The sequence below is a fragment of the Chelmon rostratus genome, chromosome 13 (genome assembly GCF_017976325.1).
Source record: "Chelmon rostratus isolate fCheRos1 chromosome 13, fCheRos1.pri, whole genome shotgun sequence".
NCBI lineage: Eukaryota > Metazoa > Chordata > Actinopteri > Chaetodontiformes > Chaetodontidae > Chelmon > Chelmon rostratus.
Window position 1 is genome coordinate 18,627,812 of NC_055670.1, and position 15,001 is coordinate 18,642,812.

General features: G+C 38.8%; 1 protein-coding gene across 3 annotated transcripts; it reads left to right on the top strand.

Annotated features, from left to right (window-relative positions):
- Positions 1 to 846: 846 nt before the first annotated feature.
- spopla (speckle type BTB/POZ protein like a) lies at positions 847 to 13,827 on the top strand. 3 transcript variants are annotated; one of them, XM_041951425.1, is made up of 12 exons: positions 847 to 1,013; positions 2,278 to 2,360; positions 5,668 to 5,789; positions 5,902 to 6,023; positions 7,011 to 7,162; positions 7,307 to 7,434; positions 8,753 to 8,930; positions 9,736 to 9,791; positions 9,988 to 10,110; positions 11,514 to 11,656; positions 11,759 to 11,812; positions 12,320 to 13,827. In XM_041951425.1, exons 3-12 carry the CDS (start codon positions 5,712 to 5,714, stop codon positions 12,462 to 12,464), a joined length of 1,179 nt encoding a protein of 392 aa, XP_041807359.1. In that variant the 5' UTR covers positions 847 to 1,013; positions 2,278 to 2,360; positions 5,668 to 5,711; the 3' UTR covers positions 12,465 to 13,827. The 3 variants fall into 3 exon arrangements, with proteins under 3 accessions (XP_041807359.1, XP_041807361.1, XP_041807360.1); XM_041951427.1 differs by having other exon boundaries at positions 2,278 to 2,338; XM_041951426.1 differs by lacking the exon at positions 847 to 1,013 and adding an exon at positions 1,224 to 1,297.
- The last annotated feature ends 1,174 nt before the right edge of the window (positions 13,828 to 15,001 follow it).

Sequence of the window (15,001 nt, forward strand, 5' to 3'; positions counted from 1 at the left end):
ACACACAAAGTTCATATTTCTTCCCATATTAGGGTTCCTCATGTGACATGTGAATGACAACAGTCATTCTAACTCTTACCTAACAGTACTATTTGTCTATTCCAACCCTTTCCAAAAAACAGTAACCTGTAATCCAAAATCTAGCCTTCACCTTAAAATATCCTCATATTGATGGTCTAAGGCAGTTGGGGTTTTTTTGTTTAGTTTTTTTATTTTTCTCAATCTCATCATCATCATCATTATTTATCTACAGAGGAGTCAAATGCAAAAAAGCGTGACACGATATCCCATGAACACTAGTCTGACCAAGGGATAGGGAAAGTAGTCATCAAATATTCCCAAAAAGTTAAAAAGTCTTCTTTCAAAGTGTAAGCAGTAAACTATCAAAATGTCAAAACAAAAGTACTCCTTTAAGAGTTATCGATATGTTAAATATATTTTAAGGTCCATGTGGAACTAGGACAAACTACTTCATATACTGTTGGTTGTCCTAAAAAAAAAAAAGCAGTGCCGTGTTTATTGAATTTTATTATGCATTTTACCTGAATAATCAGCATCTGAAGTCTCCAGAATAACCGTGTACAGCTGTCAGAAAAATATACTGGAATAAAAGTCAATTGCAGCATTTTTCCCCTGTACAGTTTTGGGGGTAACAAAAAACAACTCATAAGGTGGTATTATCTTCAGAGTGTGATTCAGTAGAGCACTTGAATTAATACACCCTTATTATTATTATTATTATAGCAGTAGTTGTTGTAGTCTGGATCGGTTGGTAAAACGAGATGGAGCTAAACGTGATCCAATTTTTTGCGCATGCGCAATTCATTTATTTCCTAGCCTGTTAAGCTACCAGCCAGCTAGACAGATGTAAGCTAGCACAGATATAAATTAGACAAAGAAACCTTGTGAAGAGACTGAATGAAAAGAGTTTAAAGTAACGGAGGGTGCAAGGAGCGACTGTGACACAAAGCTATATGCTTTATTCGATATATATGGAAGTATGAAATTGAAAGGTACGCCGTCACCATGTCTTTTTAAACTTTTTGTGAGCAGCCAGTGCAGAGATTAGCTTTGGCTAGCTGCTAGTTAGCCGCCGTTGTTTTCCCACCAGCAGCTTGTACCAAAACGTGAGGGTTTACGTTAGCTTGGTTAGTTAGCATCCTGTCACAGGGATCAGTGAAGGCCCTTTGTTTTACACCGGATAATGCGGGGTCTAAACAGCACATTAACAGTTTAACTTGAGGTATCCTCAGCTAGTTTGTGTCGCAGCATAGGAGTAACGTAACAGATAACTAATGTAAGTCAGCCAGTTAATATGTGGACAGATTTACTGTTAACATGTTAGTGTGTTAAGCTAGCTGATCATTGTTAGCTGCATTTGCGGTCTAAGGCTAAAGTGAAGTTAACATTAATCTCGATACTGAGAATTTATGTTAGCTTGTGTTAGCTAAATACGTATTTCACACAGAAATGACAGATTTGCTCAATCTAATTGTTTTCCTTGTGAAATTGTTATTCTTGGGTAAACTAGCCAAAATTCCAAAGCACGGTAAGTCTGGCGAAGTGAAATCGTGAAGCTATATTGACGATTTGGGAATTAGTGTTGACACTTTAGCTGATGTTACGCTAACATTGAGCTGTTGCTTTCTAGTGATTTCGATTTTTTGTATCAAGGGTAGTCACATCCGCTTACATTTCGAATAGCATCTAGGCTAAAGTAAGCTGCGAAGCTTATTAAAGATACGATCGTTTAACTTTCAACTAATGCGAACTAGCTACCTGCTCGGATAGCATTATTTCTAAAGGCGAGGCAGCACGACTCCAGCTAATGTGCCAAACAAAGTTGCAGGTGAAATCTTGAGTTGGCTAATTTTACTGACTGGTTCATAGGCCGAGCACTCAGTTACAGGCTAGGCTTACGATAAAGCATCACAAATTCAGTTAACATTGAACATAGCATTGCACGTAAGGCCTACACTGCCAATGTAGGCTAACACTCTGTTATTTCAACGTTAACTAATGTCTTAATTTTACATAATGTGAGATTCTTGACTGGTTTCAAAGCCCTGATTTTCTACCGTTAGTGGTATCACTTTATTGACACCAGGATCATTTATATGCCTTGGTAGATACGACAGGTCTGTTATGTTGTGAGAACTGTGACTTTATTGCCAGATGCCTCAGTAACCTTAGAGGCTAACTTCAGTTACTTTTAGATAGGTTAGTTAGGTCCATTTTCTATGCCTTATGTATGTATGTTGTTTTTTTTCTTTCTAGAGTGGAACATGAAGATGGAGCCATGAAGGACCCTGTGATAACTTAGAAAAACTGCATCTTTGTACGTTTCTACTATTCAAGAGGTGATGAGAAGGTTTTATTTTCCATGCTTATGCTGCATTATTCAGATTCCATATTTAACCAGTATCCTTAAAGGTGGATCAGTTGCAGTATGTATTGTATGAAACAGTTGTCACTGCAAGCAAATCTCAGTACTGAAATTGAGGTATATTTGTTCAGTATTGCTCTGTCTCAACAATAATACTGAATGTGATTTGTAGTCCTTGCTTGTATGGACATGAGCTCACATTGTCTCAGAATTTAAATATTCTTAGCCTCAAACAGAATCTGGGAAATGGAAAGAGGAATGAAAGAGAATGTCGGTGTAAACAAAGGAAAGAGCTGGAAACAAGAGGTGCAATGAACACACACACTAAGACCTGCGTATACATTTCAGTTTTACCCAGAGAAGCAGGTATTCTGTGATGCATATTGTAAATCGCATAGCGGGATATTCACAGTCACAGATATTAGTCTTCAGCCATCATCATTCCTTCTCTGCCTTCATGTAATTTTGCCATAGAGTGAGCCTTGCGTGAAGCCAGGTGTTTGTGTACAGTATGTTAAGCGTCTGTATATAGTGTAGTCTATTTCAGAAGTGAAGTTGCAGTTGTCTTACATTTGTAGGTCTTTGCCTCTATCCTTATTTGCCACTTTTTAGGAAGTAACTTTTTTAAGAATAATTGGAAAAACCTTACTCTGAGATGGCTTGATCAGAGGAATGACAGGGTTTTAGAGGCTTTGATATGAAGTTCCCTTTATGAGAAAGATGAAATAAAATGGGTTGACACTCTAAAAGGGGCTGTGTCAGGTGAGAAGGGAATGGAAAGCATTTGCAAATGCGATTCTGCTATAACAAACACTCCCGTGTGAACATGGCAGTTTGTGTGCTGGCTTTGGTATACTGCTGTCTTAACAGTCATGCTGCTCAAGTGAAATGAAATTGGCATGTTTGCACATGAAAAATGACTGTTATATGACTAAGACAGCATTCATTTGGTTGCATTTGCTGTAATCACCATTATCTGCACAGGCTTGCTGGCCATAGACTAGCCTGTAACTGACATCTCAGCCTATACAGGAGTGACTGAACAACGCTGTTAGTGACTACCAACTTCACCTCACCAGTTAGTCAACAGTGTGACACAAGAAATTGTTTTTCCACAGTGTGTTTCCAGTTAAACTGTCTACATAGTGATTTATGTGTCCTCCTTCTGCTGCTCATTTACAGAATGAATTGGTTAGAGACTATACTCAAGTTGTGAGAACATTTGATGATCATACAATGATCACACAAGTGGTGACTAAAGACAAAGTATAACAGAATGTCTTCTCAAATGTTGCAGTTAAATTTTATTAGGAGGTATCTCTGTCTGGCTAAAATCAGACTTCAGGCTGCATGTATTAAGCACTGAAACTGAAAGCTGTCCAAAGTTTTGCAAAATAGATTTTCTGTATTTTAAGTATGCCACCATTGCAGTGTTCTGATGTCATGTGTTATGTTACTTTAAAGCTTTTTTTTTTTCCTGTTTTATATTTATATTGTGCCCTTCCAGTATTCATGTATGCAAAAGAGAGTAGCTTATGTTGTTCTACCAAATGGCATTGTTAAGTTCCAGGGAAAAAACGGATAATACTGGAAACTCTTAAGCTGTAAATTGAGCATTAATAGTGTTTTTCATGGAACATTACCGAGACTTTGGGTTTTTCCCACTAGTGGTTGGACCTGAGAATGGTTGGTCGGTCTGTCTGTCCTTTCATCTAACTAACTTCAACTTCAAAAAGGCTTTCAGTCTCACTCCAGTGTGGTTTTACATTTAACCGAATAGCCAGTTGATTTGCAGGATTTCTCTACAACTCCTTTATTCAGAGGTATTCAGAAAATGATGGGAAATTAAAGGATATGTTTTCAAGTCTATCTTAAAACAATAGCCATGTGTCCATATGAACATTCAAACTGGTTTTACTTGTTATATTAATTCCTCCTGTTCACACTGGCCATGGATGTACCTAATCGTTTACACTGAATGTATGAACAGGAGGAATAATTACAGCAAGTAAAACATGTTTATATGGGAACCTGACTATTGTTTTAAGACACATTTAAAATATTGCAGCTATCCTTTCACGAAAGCTGGCTGTAGCTATTGGTTGTTGGTTTCTTGTTGGCTTGTTTAAACACACACCTATATGCAACATGTCAGCACTGTCATTCTTTTTTTGTGCTTATTTCTTCTGGTGCACATTTTCAATAAATTTGGTTGAGAATAGGTTTGCTGTGACAATGGGCATCTGGATGGCCACATAGTCAGGCACTGTGTCTACATTGGTCTGTGACTTCTGCATTTAAGTAAGCACTTTTTTGTGCCTCCGTGCCAGCAACAGACGTGGATGGAGGCATCATGTTTTCTGGTTGTCTATCTGTGCATCCCATTCTCGTGAATGCGATATATCATGTCATATATCAGGAAGTCATTTGGGGGATTTCTTCAAATTTGGTTCAAACGTCCTCTTGGACTCAAGGTCAAGGTTGCTGTGACCTCACAAATGCCATTGGTCAAGAATTCATGCACTAAATATGACAAACTTTCACACAAATCTCTCATAGGATTACATCCAAAAGGTCAAAGGTCAGCTTCACTGTGACATCATAGTTTTCTGCAAAAGCATTTTTCTGCACACTGTTTAATGCAATAACTATGGAACAAAAGAGGAGATTGTGTTCCATCAGCTTTATTGCCTAACGCAAAGGAAGAATTTGACTTTTTTGTTTCTTTCTTTCTTCAATGACCTTACACACTGTTATGCATACAGCAGTAGTGCACCACAAGCTCATTAGTTTTACTGATATTGAGGTGATAGTCATTGCATCGTGTGATGAAGTTCTTGATGAGTACTCTGTAAAAAATAGTCTCCAAATGAAGACAGCATATTTCTCACTGGAAATTATTCACTGGAAACATACATGTAAATATAGTGATAACTTCCATTTTGCCAAAAAATACACTTTATTTCTTTTTTAGTAAATTCCTTCAAAGTCTTTACTACATATGTTATGAGTCTGGACAGACAAGGATGTAGGCAAGGATGTGGCCTATAATTGAAGTTATTTCCAAAGGTTGTGACTGAATTACAAGACCTCAAGATACAGTGAGAATGCAGACTACGTATTTAGCGCATCACATTTGGTAGCAAGTAGAATTAAAGCAGATTGAAATTATGTGAAGGATTCTACCATCATTGTTTCTGTTTTATTTTTTAACTTCAATACTGTAATTAATGCTGTTAATTTCAGCAAAATTCATGTAACTTATTGTTTTCTTGGAACAGTCAGTGCTTTAAGGACGAGAGTGAGTGGCACCCCGAAGCCCGTGATGTCACGGGTTCCCACTCCTCCTCCCCCTGGGGAGATGTCAAGTGGACCTGTGGCAGAGAGCTGGTGTTACACACAGGTATTGGCATGCCAAGCCATATAATTTCCCCTTTTATAGTGTTTTAAAAATATAAACAAAACCAAAGTGCTTTAGTCTAATTGTTCTGCATGTTTTTTCCTGTGACTCCAAGGTCAAAGTGGTGAAGTTTTCCTACATGTGGACCATAAACAACTTTAGTTTTTGCAGAGAAGAAATGGGGGAGGTTTTGAAGAGCTCAACCTTCTCTTCAGGCCCCAATGACAAGATGAAATGGTTAGTATTCAAGCTGGACATAACTTCTGCATTTATTTGCAGGGTTTCTGTGTAATATCCCTGATAGTTTCTGAACAGTTTTTGTCAATCTGTCAAAATTGACCACATCCAGTTTCATGTCCTTAAATTTCATTAAACACAAACGTGAATCTTGTGTGGGAACACTGCACAAAAGTGATAATTGCACACAGTCAGTATGGCTGGGCCGATATGCTTATCTCCCAATTTGATACTATCAAGATACTTTGGTGCTTATTCGATGTGTTTTGCGATCAAGTATTACAATTCTGCATGTATTACGATTTGATATTACGATTTATTGTGATTTTGTTTGTTTTTTGACACTAAACTATGGAAAAAGTTTAATCGTACACTTCTAGACTGTATAACTTGAGTCATATTTCCAAAAACAATTCACATCACGTCAGTCAGTCTTTCTGACTTTTATTTCATTGTGCTACTGCATTTAAAAGTGGTAAATACACTAAATAAGTAAACTGTTGCATTAAGCTGTTCTGCTCGTCAAGTTAGTGCCATAAGAAAATAATGATTAAAGTCAGATGGCAGGCCAGAACATCCTTCATGTATGAAGTTGAACTTGAGCTTTGACCCTTTGAGGTTGCTGTAGCTGGTCAGTGTGGGGTGTTTAAGCTGCAGAGTAGTAGATTTAGTTAGCAATGTGAAGTCAGCAGGTTTTCTCTGTGGTAGTTCATTTCCTGTAAACATGAACACACATGTTTTATGTTTAGCATGTGAAGTGAGATTGATAATTTGTTAAGACAATATGAGTGCGGTCATGATGCCAATTTTCATTAATCCTCATTATTGAATTGATTCCCTCCCCCACACCCCTTAGAGTTTCTCATAGCAGGAAAGACTCACCTCTGAAGGCTCGTCATGGTCCTGTTTTGACTGAAGTGATAAACGTGGTTCTGTCTTCTTCTTTGTGATATTTCTGATGTGCTGTGTTGTCTGTTCACTTTCCAGGTGTCTGCGAGTCAATCCAAAGGGTCTGGATGATGAGAGCAAAGATTATCTGTCATTATATTTACTTCTTGTTAGTTGTCCAAAAAGTGAAGTCAGAGCAAAGTTCAAGTTTTCTTTGTTGAATGCTAAAAGAGAAGAGACAAAAGCGATGGGTAAGTACAAGCAATCAGAACAACAGTTATCTAGTTATACTGTATGTTTGATGTTGCTTTTACCTTCACTTTTGCTCATGTTTCTAACTTGGAAACAAAAGAGAGGCACTATCAGGACTTAGTGTTGTTTTCTTCTTGTTGCAGAAAGCCAAAGAGCATATAGATTTGTCCAAGGCAAAGACTGGGGCTTCAAAAAATTTATAAGGAGAGATTTTCTCCTTGATGAAGCCAATGGACTCTTACCAGATGACAAGCTCACCCTGTTCTGTGAGGTAAATGCCTTTGCTTTCTTTGTTGCTGTTCAGGTTTGTATGTTATAGTCTACAGTACGAGTGCTGTAATTTTACCAAAATTGGGAATGACAGCACAGAGCTACACTTTCCTGACTTCAGCTAGCAATGATTGTGAATGCAACTGTACAGTGAAATAAGATGGGTGATAAGATTTGTTTTTATTGCCTTGGTCACTCATTTTGGAAAGTCATCGATTTGCCTGGCACACATTCCCCTTCTGTCCGCAGAACAAGCTTTCTCTCTGTCTGAACAAAACACACCATCCTGCACATATGCTTGATATGTACTAAAAATGATTTTGAGTTTGGAGGTAAATTTAAAAAACTACATTACATATTTACAATAGTCACAAAGAGGCTGTACCATATGACACTCAGCTTGTGTTCTGATGTAGTAGTTCTGTTAGATTTCTCTGTGCTTACTAGACATGCAAAACACATTCATGCATGGGCTGAATAGACTTGAGTTCGGAGTACAAATTCCATTGATTATAAATGTTAGAAATGACCAGAAAATTAGCATTGAGGTGTTTCTTTTCATTGCAGTCAGCCTATTTTAATCCGTTTCTGTTTAGCTTCTGTTATCCTCATTTTTTTTTATGACAGCATTCAGGAAACATCGCTGTTAACCTTATGTGACCATAAGTGAATCAATGATAGAGTCTCTTTATTCCTGTCATGACAAGTTTACCCCGGAGTGTAAGCTCTAGTGCCATTTAACCACAAACATACTGTTGGCATTTGCTTCAAATGACATTAACCTCTTAGGAACTGAAATGCATCCTCTCTCCTAAATCACTTACAATGACGCTTGTTTTAAAATAATCGAATTTGGTGTGTCAACAAGGATAAATGGCTCCTAAAATATTCTTTCAAGGGACAAGTTAAATTAAGTGTCAGTGAATTTTGTAAAAGTAAATGCATTTGGCCAAATACTGCCAGGACCAGACAGTGCCAGACAACAGTTTCAGAAAGATTCAGTCATTTCAGGGAAATTGCCACTTTGATAAACAAATTACATTCAAATTAAAAGCAAAATGCCTTTCGTCATCAATTAGGTCTTTCAGCAAATTTAATTAATTTTGGTTTCAAGTGGTTGTGTTTTTGCAAGCAAGATTCCCTCCCACTGTAGGTTCTTCAGCTTTGAAAATCCACTTTAAAAGGAGCAAATTAAACACAAATTAGACTATTTTCCAATGCAGTAGGACACATTTGCAGTTGGATTTGTTCGGATGTTTTTAGCTTTTGATGAGACTGCTTCAGCTTGTTGTACTCTCTGTGATGTTTCTCACGTACAGGTAAGCGTTGTCCAGGACTCGGTTAACATTTCGGGCCAGTCCAACATGAACATGCTGAAGGTACCAGAGTGTCAGCTGTCTGATGACCTGGGGAACTTGTGGGAGTGTTCACGCTTCACAGACTGCAGCCTCTATGTCGGAGGGCAGGAGTTCAAAGCCCACAAATCCATCCTTGCAGGTAAGACTGTTGTTGTTGTTGTTGTTGAGCAGTGCTAGCCATGCACAGTCTGCAAGCTCAAGCAAAGTTACTGTGTATCAGATACAGGTTAGCTGCTAACTTCTTTGAGTAAGCTGTAAACTGCTGCTAGCGGCTTTTTAAATCCCCTGGTGGTGAGTCGCATAGCACCTCATCAAAACATCACACCCTTACCCGTCCTGCCGGCTCCCCCATTTTACACAGACAAATTCCGTATTTGTATGTTTTATATAGAACAACAAATATGGGTGCAACATTCCCGGCTTGAACCGGCTGTGTAAACTGAGCTTATTCCTCTTTTTAATGGCCTCTGGTGGAGAGCCATGAACACCTCAAAAGGCTACAGAGGGTTTGTGTTCTGGCTTGATTTGTAGCGGCCTAGTTCTGCAGTGGGCGCTAATCCACCCCACTACCCCTGCTTGGCCCTGCTTGACCCAGATGACTGCAGGATCCAGGAGATTGAGAGGCTGACTCTCCTCTCCAGCTTGTGTCCATTAGACATGGTGGCAGCTGCAGTGGTCGGGGGAAAGTGCTGACAAAGTGGCAACTATACGCACTGTGCAAGATTTTCAGACCATCATAGCTCAATACTGATGTTTTGTCCTCATTACATTAGTTTGTTTGGGGTTGTTTTGTACACTGTTTAATTTAAGCTTCTTTATTTCTCACCACAACAATGTTGGTAGGTCTTGATTAATACTAACTATTGATTTGTTATGCTAACATTGTTAATATGCTGTTGGCTGGTCATTATATTATATATGACTTTAATTTATTTCCCTGACAGCGAGGTCACCAGTCTTTAATGCTATGTTTGAGCATGAAATGGAAGAGAGTAAAAAGGTAAGAATAACCTCTTGTTATTGGTCATATTTCCTATTATTGCACACACGTACAGTAATTATTGCTCAAAATGCCATGTTATATTTAAAATGATTCCTCCTCGTTACTCAGTGGTTATGAGAGTCTTCTTTCATGCATGTTTTTCAGTTGCCAAGTTCAAATGTGTCCTACAGAAATCTCTTGTCTTCCCTCCCAGAACCGAGTGGACATCAGTGACGTAGACCCAGATGTCTTTAAGGAAATGATGGGCTTCATATATACAGGGAAGGCCCCAAACCTGGAAAAGATGGCAGACAATTTGCTGGCAGCTGCAGATAAAGTAAGCACCCAAGTAACTGAAGCTGTTGCTAATGTTTTTCATCCACCTTCCTCTTCTTTTCCAAAGCAGAAAAAAAACACTTTCCTTTATTTTTGTCTTTGGCCAGTTATTTTCATCAGTTTGTACATTAAATGCAATTGGAATTTGATCATATGCATCTTATAGTTCCTCCAGCCACCAGCTCCACTCTGAGTTAGCTCATTTTAACCACTATGTTTAACTCTGTCAAACTGATGTGAGAATTTGAGTTTTAAATATCCTGCTTTCCTCTTACATGTATTTATTTTTTTTTGCTTCAGACTTATCTATCACCAGGAAATATTATGTAAAGTTAGTAACAACATCAGGCCACTTTAACACTGAAACAACAATGCTGAAACAGATGATAGATGTGATGTAGTCATGGGCAGTAACATACCTTGAGCTTTTTCCAACAGTTAGAGTTGAGTGTTTGCTGCCTCCAGTGAGTGGAGCAACCAGCACTGAATGCAAGTCAATGAGGCTAAAAGGCTAATGTGGTGTGTTGTGCATTTACACTGCTGTTATAATCTCAGTATTGAGAAACTATACGTTAAGTTACTTTACCTTTGCAGAACTACTATTGTATTACTCCTTATGAAATGATGATAATCTCACTTAACCTGAACATGTGTCTTTCTACTTTGTCATTTCCAAAGTGATGTTGATCATTTCTTCATGGAACTTTTGAGTGCAGTGGATCCTGTGTTTTTTGGTAGTGGCTGGGCTCTGATGAAAACAGAAAGCGATCCGCTTGTATGTGCGACAGAGCCGGGGGGTCGAAAAGTAGTCTGTTTCAACTTTAAGGCAGTGTTATGTTTTAACTTCATGACATAAGATATGATACAGTATCGCAAAACAGAGACTTGATTCGCTGTTCATTGGCTAGTTTGGATTTTCTTCCATGTTTTACTGTGTTACGAGTGGATTTACACATTTTGTAGCCCCATTTTGCAGTTTGTATTAGGTCACATTTAAAATCAATGCAGCTTTATATGTGCAAAGCCATATTTCTTGGGGGACTGTGATATGAAGCCTCCTATAATCTCACAAATCCTTTCTAGACACCATCATTCTTTCTCCAGTTCACAGATGAGTTCCCCTCTTTTAGGGCAAGCAAAACTGTATTATGAATATCATGCTGATCTTGGATTTGATGTACATGTTTTTACTGAATAGTGGACCAGAATATTGCGCAACACCCTTAGCCCACACCCACCCCTTCCAAAATCATCCCAATCATTGCTAAAGTGATAAATTACATAAATAACATGGCTTTTATCTGTACTCAGAATAGCTGAGACAAACCCTCAAACCATGGCAGTCCACTGTGCATCCAGGGTGTAACCACTGCTTTCTGTGTCCCCTTCTCGCCCCCACCCCAGTATGCTCTTGAGCGTTTAAAGGTCATGTGTGAAGAGGCCTTGTGCAACAGCCTTTCAGTGGAGAATGTGGCCGACACCCTCATCCTAGCAGACTTGCACAGTGCAGAGCAGCTCAAAGCACAAGCCATAGATTTTATCAACAGGCAAGTATCGCAAAAAAAAAAAAAAAACCTCCAGTGATAAATTCCTGCTGCCATTTCTGTTTACCAGCCCTGAATGCTTACCTTTTTATCTCCTTGCCATAGGTGCAGTGTCCTGAGACAGCTTGGCTGTAAAGATGGAAAGAACTGGAATAGCAAGTATGTAATTAGCTGATATATGTGACACAAGATTAATAACACACTCTTATCTCGTCCCCTTACCAGATGCATTAGAATTCATTGTTTTAGCCCAGGCAGACAGAGTGCTATTTGCCTTTTCAGTTTGAAGCTTCATATCTTTGTATCCAAGTTATTAATAGACTCATACCTGGATAAACCCTAGAAATGGAATGTTTGCAGAATTTTAAAAGAAGGGAGGTGGTCGCTATGGCAAGTTTTTCTTTCACATGATGTAGTGTGTTGTCATAGGGCACCTTGAAATGTTGAACTTATTTCCGTGTCTGCTGTATTCAACATGTAAAGATGTTCTAACCCTACATTAACTTCAATACAAAAAGCACTAATGGCCCTTTTTCAAGTTTACCATGCAACTCACATATCAAGTCCCCCTTTTGCTTTGTCATTACCATCTCATTTATGTTTATTGATTTTTAATGTGCACATTCTCATGTCTGAGTGTTAACCTCATTTCGCCTGTGCTTACAGTCATGCTACAGATATAATGGAGACTGCAGGCTGGAAGTCAATGATCCAATCCCATCCTCACTTGGTAGCCGAGGCCTTTCGCGCCCTGGCTTCAGCACAGTGCCCACCCTTTGGTCTTCCCAGGAAGCGTCTAAAACAGTCCTGACTGCCCGACTGTGCCCCAAGACTTTACTGGAGGTGTGAAGCATGGGTTTACAAAGGAAGGACTAGCGAGGGTACCACTCTTATTTCCACCAAAACCGAACACACTTGAATACAGAAGAGTGGAGCTTTCTGGCCAGGCATGTGGGGAGGCTGGCACGTGGACGACTGACATCAGTGGATTGGGGAAAAAATTGGTAAAATTGGTGTTGCTTGCTTGCTTTGCTGCCCCATCTGAATACTGTTCAGCCTGGGTAGCAAGTCAAGCTGTCTGCTACTGTTTTTTTCCCTGTAATTTTGAAAATGGCCTTAATATATCTGCCATTGCTCTGGAGCTGCTCTAGAGTACTTTGTCTATTTTACTCTGTGCCTGCCTTGTCACAAAGACCAGGCCTCCTCCAGGTTGCACTAGTTCCCATGAATAGTCATTTTGATATGGAGTTCTATAGGAACGTAACAAAGGTTTAACTAAATGGGAAATATTATATATTTGTAATGTTTAGCCCGTTTTGTGACTAGACATTAAAAAGCATGAACACTTTCAGTGCAAGGTCAGTTCTTTACACTTTTTAAAAGATGTGTATGCCCCATATTGATGGCACCATTTCTATGTAAATGACAGTTGAACCATCTTCAGAAGACCAGTGTACAAGAAAGTCTATTGCATCTCTGTGGGGAAAAATTGTAATCTGCCATATGAAGACCCAGTGTCAATCCTTATAATACATGTAAGACGGAAAGGTGTCTATACTTTGGCCCTAATATATTAAAACATTGGAAGTATATGGAAGTATTTACTCAGTCTCCCATCTGAATGACATATTCCAGATCATACGTCTGTGAACTGTTATAGATTAAATTTTGAGAATTTCTGTCCTTAGTATCACCAACTTGCAAATATTATATATTCTCAATATATTGTGGTTAACTAAAAGTGGAGAGACTAATGCATGGTCATGTTATTGTCAAAGAAAGTGTCCAAGTACCAATTTTGTCTTTAACAATTTATTTTCTGCAATTATCTGACATATTTGTGCAGAATTAAATGAATTGAGTACGTGCAAAAAATTTCCTCTAACATGCTTGGATATTTGTAGGATGCTGAGCATCACTTCTACTGGCAATGTTATTCTGTGTTTGAATGGGGGGGGTTGTCATGTTTATTCAGTCCGTCTCGTATGTAGTGTGGTGTGACCGACACTTCAGAGGATTTTGTAAATTAAAAGAGTAGCATCATTTTTACATGATATTACTCATCGTTCAGCGTCATTGTTGAGATGTTGAAACCTGTTTTGTTTGGAAGCAAAAAAGATGAAGTTGTCTGCAAGAATGCCTGCATTAATCCATTAAACCATTTTCCAGCATTCTGAAGAGGGTTTTTTTTCCTACACTTGCAGTTGTTTAAATCAATGTGACAAGAAAGGGTGAATATTGTCTCCACTGTTTCTTTCTAATGGCTGTGTTAATGGATGTGGATGTCATGCTGAGGTGATTCTTTTCTGTCTTCAGTGGTTTTCTTTTAATTTGAAGATTAGGCAACACCAACATGATAATCAAAAGAAAATGTGCTTAAACTGCATCAGCACAGTAGCATGTTTAATGTTGAACCTTGTACAGCGCATGAGAGACATTTTTCCTCTCGTTTTATGTGTGAATGCACGGCACAAGCTCTAATTAAAGTGAATGCGAGGCTGCTCCGTCCTGCTGGAACAGAGACGTCTTCATCAGCAGCTTGCTGATCCTCGTCCGCCCCTCTCAGCACAGATCCTAGGAAAAGACCCGATACCATCTATGCTTTAGGACGCCTCTCCAACCTTTTATCTTCCTCTTTTGCTTTCCTCCACTAACTGTAATGCTTGAAGGAGCGCATGCCTGCAGTGGCATCGTCACAATCGAAAATTTGTTCGGTCCTGTGGGTTGTAGGAAATTAGATTGTTAAAGAAGCAGTGGGCAGTGACATGGAGCCAGAACTTTAGATGCTAGAATATAAATATGGGCTTGATAAAATTGGTACATTTATATGTGAAAATACCCTTGTCAAATCAGACCAAATAACATAGCAAGGCTGCGTTAAAGTGCTAACTGACACCACCATTTCCACTGTAAAGAAGTGACAGATAACAGAAACACTGTCATTAATCCATAGTGCTCAGTGCATCCCAGGAGATATTTTGTGATAAACTCAAAGACGCTTTTTCAAAACCGCTACGCTTTCCTCCGATTCATCCACTTAAGGACGTAGTTTCCTTTGTCTCCCTCAGTGCATTTTGACACACTCAGTGGAGGGTCAGGGACTTGTCAAGTCCAGCTGTGGAGTGCATGTGGCCTATAGCTGGAGAAAGCATTTATGGAGGGAGCTTTTACAGAAAGAGTTGATAAACATATTCAAATGCAAGATGTCTTGTTGCTGTGTTGGAAGAATATTTGCATTTGCTTCTCCAATTTTCTCAATCCAGAAGGTTTAAAAAAAAAAAAAAAAAACTGACTTTTACTTCTGATGATGAAGTAATTTGTTGCCCTGCTGCCCTCACATGATATTAT

Excerpts from the sequence above, each read along its gene's own strand:
- spopla (XM_041951425.1), top strand. The coding sequence starts at position 5,712 with ATGTCACGGGTTCCCACTCCTCCTCCCCCTGGGGAGATGTCAAGTGGA. Across the intron at positions 7,163-7,306 it reads AGAAGAGACAAAAGCGATGG|AAAGCCAAAGAGCATATAGA; the intron begins GTAAGTACAAGC and ends TTCTTGTTGCAG. Across the intron at positions 8,931-9,735 it reads CCACAAATCCATCCTTGCAG|CGAGGTCACCAGTCTTTAAT; the intron begins GTAAGACTGTTG and ends TTTCCCTGACAG.